Source organism: Rhea americana, unplaced genomic scaffold (assembly GCF_003343005.1).
Source record: "Rhea americana isolate MKP2758 unplaced genomic scaffold, rheAme1 scaffold_22, whole genome shotgun sequence".
Lineage (NCBI taxonomy): Eukaryota > Metazoa > Chordata > Aves > Rheiformes > Rheidae > Rhea > Rhea americana.
Window position 1 is genome coordinate 3,380,566 of NW_028186329.1, and position 8,582 is coordinate 3,389,147.

At 38.4% G+C, this 8,582-nt stretch overlaps 1 protein-coding gene across 1 annotated transcript; it reads right to left on the bottom strand.

Annotated features, from left to right (window-relative positions):
- Nucleotides 1–344: 344 nt before the first annotated feature.
- CDO1 (cysteine dioxygenase type 1) lies at nt 345–8,232 on the bottom strand. The gene is made up of 4 exons (XM_085305385.1): nt 8,129–8,232; nt 5,894–6,051; nt 3,513–3,682; nt 345–1,110 (listed from the first exon to the last, which is right to left on the bottom strand). The coding sequence occupies exons 1-4, from the start codon at nt 8,158–8,160 to the stop codon at nt 1,081–1,083; spliced, it is 390 nt and encodes a 129-aa protein (XP_085161511.1). The 5' UTR covers nt 8,161–8,232; the 3' UTR covers nt 345–1,080.
- Nucleotides 8,233–8,582: the final 350 nt, after the last annotated feature.

Consider the following 8,582-nt stretch of genomic DNA (forward strand, 5'->3'; position numbering starts at 1 on the left):
GCACATTCTCTATTTTTGTCCTTATGTGTGGTTATATTAAATGACTACAGTAGCCTCAGAGAAGGCAACTTTACTGATRTTGATACATTTTTAACTTTTTCAAGGTGGTTCTAAACCACTAACTAAAATAATGTAACTAAAAAAAACTAATGCAACTAAATCTTGAGGATACAAATAAACAGCAGTGAACTCAGTGGCAGAACTCCCTCTGACTTAACTGGGATCACAGTTTCTTAACATGTTTTAAATACCTTTGACTTTTCAAACACTTAAATAGTGTACCACTTAGTAATGTGGAAATCAGTCAAGTATGATGACTATCTTAGGAGATAAAGGGTGCAAACTTTTGAATTCTGTGCGCAGATCCAGTTTTATTTCAGTTACCTGAAAGGCGTTCAGTAGTTATACAGAGTATTTTGGAAACTGGACATTAGTTGTATTAAGTATAATTAGTCTCATTAAAAACCCAAATCTTTGCCCAATCACTTTTAGAAATTATTGTACATGAAGCACTTTATTGCTCCTATTTAAAACAAGATCTGATAAACAAATTGTAAAAAATAAAGTAAAAAATGCACAAAACTATCAAAATGGCCTACAGCATTAAATCCAAGAARACTTAATAAAAAAAGAGCTGCTATTAGTAGTATCTAGTATACTACCCATAGGTACAAGTGAATGGAAGCTTAAAAGTTTATATTATTATTAATTATATTGAGCGCATACATACATGTAGGCCTACTAAGTAGTGTCAGGTGATGTTTAAAAAAACTCTGTTTTTGATATTCTCAGAAAGTAGAATTAAAAGGAGGCTAGAATCAGAAAACAAACTACTCAATTCTGACTTGACAATAGCCTAAGAAAAGGCATTTAACCTCTGAAGTAGTTTATGGCACTAGTTAGCTTAGTGTCCTGTAATCAGCATTCATTCAAGATAACTACAGGTTGCCTGGAAGCTGCCCTACTGTCATTCTATGTACAAGTTACAGAAATATAGCTGGCTGTCAGCCTTAGCCATACAAGTCGTCTGTCCCTGGTTAAACATTCAGCAGGTCTTAAGCAAACACATGCTGGTGCTTCTCAGTTGTTCTCTTGTGGCACTGCTGTTGCCTAGAAAGAAAGAGGAGAGATTTCTTTTTTAAGGAAAGAGACTTAAGAGTAGACGGTGACCATATTCTTCTTAACAACACCAGCATAGCTCAGCACCTTAAAATACTTAATGTTCTTCTTTGCAATACTCCCAGCAAGATAAAAGGTTACTATCCACGTTTTATAGAGGATACTATGGCCCAGATACCATAGTACCTGATAAAATTAGCTTCCTTATCCATTTSGTCTCTGTGTGACCATGGGCAAGTCCAGTGCAGAAGAGACAACTGAGGAGTGCTTTCTCCTTTAGGCTATTTTTCTGTCAGAGATACTGTGCTGTATTTCATTTTGAAGAAACTGGAACTCTAGTTTGAAAGACAGGCTGCTAAGAAATGACCTACCCTAGAAAAATTCCTGATAGCAAGAACTTCTGATATGCTGTGACAGTCAGGAGACAAAACCAGATTTTCCTCAGTGAACTTTCACATCTGTATTCTTATGGTTCATACCTGAACTGTGGAAACAGTCTCTTTCTTGAGCAAGTCCTTGGTAAGTTAACTACACACTATCTCCATTATTAGGTCTTTAACTTGCTTATATATTTACTGTTTAATTAATTAAGACCCCAGCATAAGCACTAGAGATTTACCTGAGTGTTTTACCTACAGAAAAAACTTCAGATAAATTGGAAGCACTGGATGTGCTTTAATAATCTTCCTACTAAGGAAGGTATACAAGTGTGCTTTACACCACTCTCCTTTTACTTTTAATGTATAGTTCTCTGCCTTCCTATGTCATTTTGAGAGCTGGTAAACAGAGGAAGGCTTGAGTTTCCAGTAAGCTTTCCAGAAACCATCACTGACACCGGAAGGTTTTTGTAGCATGAAGTCATTTCAGACAGTTGGATGGCCCATTGCTAGCTACAACTCTTCCCTACCAGAATTCTATTTACAGGAATTCATGAAAGAGACTCAGTGATTAAGATTTAACTCTCTCCTGTAAGCCAGATCTCATTTCCTACAAAATGTACAAACATTGCCAGTCCAAGAGCAGGAAAATAATCCAAGTTAAAGTATCTAGTTTCACTTGTTATCTTACACACTTCATATTCAATAAGCATTTAAAATGAAAAGAAAACAAGCAAATATTGAACTCTTGTGTGAATCTTGTTCAACATTTTTTCTRTGTTCATTTTCCTTTAAAATTTCAGTTGTAAAATTGAGCTTACTTTCTCAAAGACCTTTCAAACTTCTGAAGGTGAAAGTTCTGTTTCAGCTATTTAGTAAAGTTGTAATCACTAAATGTGACAAGCTGCAAAGAAATAATTTACATTGGGCTTGCTGATTATATAAATCTTTAGCTGGATCTTATTAAGGGCTCCCTCCTTAGAAGTCCAAAGCACTGAATTTCTGGCCTCGGTGAAAGGTGAAAGTGTTCTGTATCTAACAAAACCAGTCTTTGAACCTCTGTGGCTGACACAACAAAAATCTGTCTTTTCTCCCCTTGTATGTGGTTACGTTTTCCAACACATAGAGGAGTGCTATAAGGGAATCCTATCAAACCCTGCCAGATGTCCTAGCTTGGTCCCCAAAGCTCATTTAAGATTTTCTTTCTATCCAGATTCAGTCTCTTGACATTGCTCAGGAATGCAGAAAACAGCCAACCAGTCTACTCTCTCTCAAAGCAAGTGTTTCCACTTAAAGGTTTTGATTTTAAAAAGTCTAAGTACTTATCTTGCTTTACTTCCAGTAAGTTACAGGGTTTAAAACAACTGGCTTGAAACATGATGCTTTTTGGCAGAACAGTTTAGGCAGGGAATGTTACACATGACTTCAGTTGGCTAAAATAATTTAGCTGCTTAATGGCTTTCCATTGACTAGGTTATATTTACTGTCTGAAGATGCTTAACTACAGCAAAGTTCTTATTAATCCTCTTCTCCGCACATAATTACTCTCCTGCTGATAAAGGAGAACTAGGCTCTTCCACCCCTCACACAACTGGACACCATCCATAGGGAAAGGGGTGGTGAGTAGAGCCAAGGAAGCCAAATCCAGCATCATCACTAATAGATGGTAAGTTCTCAGTCTCAGTTTTCCTATTTATAAAATGGGTGGTTGCATTACTGCACTTCCKTACAAAACAGGGAAGAGAACTGCATTATAAGGGAAGTGCAAATTGACAAACTGGAGTATTTTTGAATTGTATCWTATCCTGATCCTAGATACGGATCCCCAGGTACTGTGAGATTGCTACAACTCCTGTCTGTCCTGGAGAGCCTCCCAAGAGCCAMTGATCTGCTCTGTAAGGGAAAAAAGTGCAGTTCCTCTGTCCTGTCCCTGCACAAGGGCTAGTGGTTGGTGTCAAAGACTTGCCAGGGAGCATATTACACACAGAGTCCTTTCGCCAGGCTTCCCATACTTACACATAGAGTCCTTTCGCCAAACTTGCTATAGAACGTCATTTTGACTTTGTGCTTGTGTCCGGTCCTTTGATCAAAGGTGTTACAGCTGTCGAAGGGTGGGCTGTACAAATGCAGGCTAACAGCAGACTCAGTGTGGCTTATGTTCTCCACACGGTGCAAGCCAATGGAGTCTAGACAGACGAGGGCATGAAATGAAAGGTTGTATTAACAGGCAGATTGAACAAGACCTCATGAATACCTGGAAGAGTGCCATCTAGGCTGAAACTTCTGAAGAAGCCAGTTAGTCACACCTGCATTTTAAGGGACAATGTATAACTCAGTACAGCAAATTAGACTGCTGTTCTCTAGCACAGTTTCCTAAATACACTGATACTTCAGAAAACCTTATCGCCTTCAACACTTGTAAATTACTGGATTATCTGCTGTGGGATAAAGGCCAAAAGAAATCCAAAGGAAGCTTAAGGAAGGCCATGCAGTCAGTAATCTGCCAGCTGCCATTCCCAAATGAGTTTAAGGTTTACTCTCCTAGGAGATGCTGCTGTTCTCTARAAGCAGGAAGATTTGTGTTTCTAAAAATCAGCAGGACTGTTTACAGGAAGACTTTTTAGATTGCTAATTCTTAGCCCAGTAACAAGGACATCAATCACATTAAGAGTCAGCTACATATATCTGGAACATGGACTCATGGGCACAGATATACTTGTCTTCTCTTGCAGACAAGCATTTCCTAAGTAATCTTTCCAACTTACTAGTATGGAGTAGAACAGTCTTTTCATTTGTCTAGTCTTTTGTCTAAGGTGACAAATGACTGGTAACTGGCATACTTCCAACCTTAACCAAACAGTAAGGGTAACTGAACATGTAATAAGACACAGTCTGTTGTGTAGCCACTAATGAAGTAATGGCATTTTCTGGGACAATGGAGCAGAAGTCAAGGTATTACATAAAAATGTAAGCTATGAAGAATCGAATCCATAAAAGCATCCTTTTTAATTCTACATTAAAATGGACTTTTTGAGTTACTTAAGAGAGACCTTGAATTCAAGTTTATGACTTCTGCTGTAAAAAAACAACTCAGGCCTTTGTACTTAAATTAATATGTCATATAATACTCAGACCTGTATTATGCAATGTAGGCACAATACCCTGGGAACCATACGTGTATTTCAGATGTATCAGTTAAGAGTGTAAGCCCTAAGTCTTGTTCACATGATTTATCTAAATAAAATATGTAGGGAGGGGAAAAAAAAAAAAAAAAAAAAAAAAAGCCCTTAAGGTAAACTTATGTAAAGAGAGATTAAAATAGACTCACATTACTGAGTGAAGTGTTCTGTTTCTGTGAATTTTGTGTTTTCAGTTAACGTGGCATATCTTCAGCAAAGGGCAGGAGAGTTCCTTTTACATTTCCCCCCTGCCCCTTGCCCTAGCCTGGTCCATAAGCCCAGCTGCAGCTGCGGGTGGACCCCCTTGAATGGAGGGGGGCACCCCAGGGGCACGCTGTCATTATTCAGCTGCTGCACAAAAGGCAGATAGCCCCCCTCGCTGAGCCTTTGCCCTGACACACTTGTCCTGCTGAACTCATTGCTGTTCAGCATGACGGGTAATGTCCTTTGTAGGGTCCGAACGTGATGGCCAGCTGGTGACTCCCAGGCACAAGGTGGCAATAGTTWACAGGTATGCTTAACGGCATGGCGTTAGGTACCTAGGGAACCTTACTGGTGAAGACTTAGAGGTCTTTCGRTATCTACGGAGTTAGGCAATCGTTTTATATGTCATTTGGGTAGACTTGAATATTTCAGCTCTGCTGACACTATACTTCAGCATTAGAGGGGGGTTTGTTTGTTTGTTTTTTGATTTGGACAAAAATTAACGCTGAGGATCATGGCCTCTGTTCCTGGCTCTTCAATTTATTTCATGGACAATTACTTTTACATTTTGCCCTAGGATTTCTGTGACAGATCACAAGGATTATTTTTTTGTGCAGTTATAATGATTAAAAATTTTAAAACTTTCTTTCTCTTGTTTTTCATACAGTACAATTTAAGCTTTATGTTTACAAGCAATTTCAGACAGCTATTTGGGACACAGTCCTGAAGGCTGCTCAGTATAGAAGAAGTATTCAGCATCTTTAAATACYAAGCAATTGCTGCAACCAAGCAAATGCTGCAATGCCTTAAGAGTGAGTTAAAAGGAAAATTTTGTTTGTTTTATTGAATCTAAATACAGGTTTGTAGACAATTTGACTAGCCAGGTTCTTCAAGTGAGTAAAGTTTATGATACTGTTAAAGGTAAGAGCCTAGCCAGCACATGAATTATCTATCCTGTTAAGAAGTCAGATTCATAGGTTGGTAGCTGTCAAATAAGATACTAGAAGACCTTACCATTAATGTAGGCACATTGATTTTCTCTCAGAACACGTTCTGATTTCTTAGTCATTTCACCATTTCCTTTTTTCTCAGGCCATTCAAACAAGGTTTCCTTCAGATTTCCCTGGAGGATCTTCATAAAGCAGTGTGAGTCACTATGATCATGGATACTACTATATAAGCAAAAAGAATAACCAAACTCAGTGTGATAATACATATTTAATTTAAATACATCAAACAGAACAGATGGCATAGCATATTGTACCTGGGCATAGTCCTAGAATGAAATGCTTTTGCACACTTGTCAAGCACGCAGAAACAAACATTCACCATGTCAAAGATATGCTAACTTAAAACTGCATTAGAAATGTGTTAAGATAAGCTTACATTTATCAGGACTTGGGGGGAGAGGCGAGACAAAAAAAAAAAAAAAAAAAAAAAAAAAAAAAAAAAAAAAAAAACAGCTGTCAGCCTATGACCTTGCCAGAGGGAAAAGGCAAATCTGGAGGAGATAGGAGGACGGTTTTTCAGAACACAAAAACTCTGTGGGCCAAGACACAAAAGGATGCTTTTCTCCATTTTATGTATCAGCCTGTATTTCAGATCAGCCAGAGGCCAGTATAGACTTGCACGTTTACCAGGTATATTGGCAGACCCACAGTGCTCCCTCCCTAAGCATGGGAGAAATGAGCTACTACTTCATTTCTAGGACCTCTCTACTGTTGAGATGCATAGGAGTTTGCTGAAGAAAGAAAATGCTGTCTTTGCCGCTCTAACGGCACTAAGGACAACTGACTACAACAAGCCATTAATTTCCCCAGTTGGCAAAACATGAACAGCAGCAGGAGCTGCCATGATCTGTCTGCTTGCTTGATCTAGCTGCTTATTCAGAAGTATATTTTAATTGCTACATTTAGAGGCATACAGGGTAGACATGCAATTTATTTTATTTTATTTATTTTTATTTTTTAAAATGCCTGTTACAGAATGTGATGGGATTAGGACAAAGGCAGAGCTCTCCACTCGTGGCAGGGGAGGGAATTTGGCCCTCCCTGAAGTATAGCGCTAATGAGTTTCAACCAAAAAAAATTGGTACTTGTGCATTACTGTTTTCAATAAACAAATGTCAGTTACAAACTTAGATGCCAAGAGAGCACGGCTAGCTTCAGGCATGAGCGGTCCACAAATGCCACGTTGTCACGCTCCTTGCACAAGCCATGAGAACAATTTGATCCTCCTCATGTAGGAAGCAAAAACAAGTTGTGGTCTGAGTCTAGTTCCTAGCAAATGCTCATCCAACCCAAACACAGTTGGACATGAATTACAGTCTTTGTGGGAAAAGCCCAGGAGGAGTAGAGGAGATGGGCTTGATTCTTACATCTCTCTGGGTATAACTGCGTAGCATCCCCAGGAAAATATTTTAAATGCTCAGTATATATGCTCAATTAAAAACAAACACCAAAACCAGCCCCCCCACCGCCCAGCTTTGAGGGTTTTCTCTTTATGTGCAAGTACAATCAGTCAAAACCTGCAAGTTTTGTTACCCACATTCTGTTTCATCCAAACATTTTGTAAAAGACCCTCTAAGGGACAGATCCTCCCTCACTTTTGCAGAACTATGCAATCTAGCATATGATCCACATGTATATAACATATATGTCTGCATATGTATATAACTCGAGGCCACAGCAGCAGTGTGGTCCCTTCTGAGGGAGGAGTTGGGATGTCTGGAACCTACAGAAAGCCACACAGTGCTGGAAAGGGGCTTCCTCCTCACACCCCACACTTCTAACCCAAATCCACTTTTCCCTTCATGTCACAGAGACTGAATTTAAATGATATGAGAGAATAAAGACTATTTAAACTGTACTAAGACCTGCTTTTGCARCACAAATTGAGGCAGATTTCTCAGAAGCAACAAGGTCTGTTCAGTGCCCATAGGACCCACTGTATCCCTGGGATTAAAAACTTCTGCAGACAGAAGAAAGCATAGATTTGGTAGGAGACCATAATTAGTGTTATATTTTAAGTGATCTAAAACTGTCCCTAAGGTACAAACTTGCAAAAAATATTATAGCAAATATTCAGGACTGCCATAGCAAAGGAATAAGTAGGAGTTCTGTACTGCTTAGTTCCTGACATTTTCTAATAGTTCATTTAGGGCTGATTTTTTTTTTCTCTTTTCATATGACAGTAATCCAAGCAAAAGATACTGTAACTTTGAGAAAACYGTAACCTTTGGATACAAACCTGCCATGCCCTTCACCCCAGCATAAGATCATCAAGTTGAATTTTTCATTTCCACTGTCCACTAGATTTCTTGTATACCTGAAAGGCAAAGTGTTTGCTTTTAAGAATAATCAGTACTTATGTGCCTATAAAAAAAAAGAGTATGCAAACATGGTTATGAAGAAAGCATATAAAAATCTTTTCTGTTTTCTTGAAAACAAAGTTTCGCTTGGAAAAAATGATTTTGAGTTTTTAAATTGTTTTTGTAGATGTACTTTTTCTGGGAAGAAAAAATTGGGCATAGTTAATATTTGATAGTCATATTGCTTTTGAATTACATAGATGATTGAAGTTTGGGAACTGGAAGTCTGAGACTAGAGTGGACGACAGGATCAAATCAAAATAGTTATTGAATGAAGTCACTTCAGCAGCTGGCTTATAATTAGAAACAGAAGACTGCAATGAGGAAAAGAAA

Excerpts from the sequence above, each read along its gene's own strand:
- CDO1 (XM_085305385.1), bottom strand. The coding sequence starts at position 8,160 with ATGATCTTATGCTGGGGTGAAGGGCATGGCAG. Across the intron at positions 3,683-5,893 it reads TCAATGTGCCTACATTAATG|ACTCCATTGGCTTGCACCGT; the intron begins GTAAGGTCTTCT and ends TCGTCTGTCTAG. Across the intron at positions 1,111-3,512 it reads TTGGCGAAAGGACTCTATGT|GCAACAGCAGTGCCACAAGA; the intron begins GTAAGTATGGGA and ends CTTTCTTTCTAG.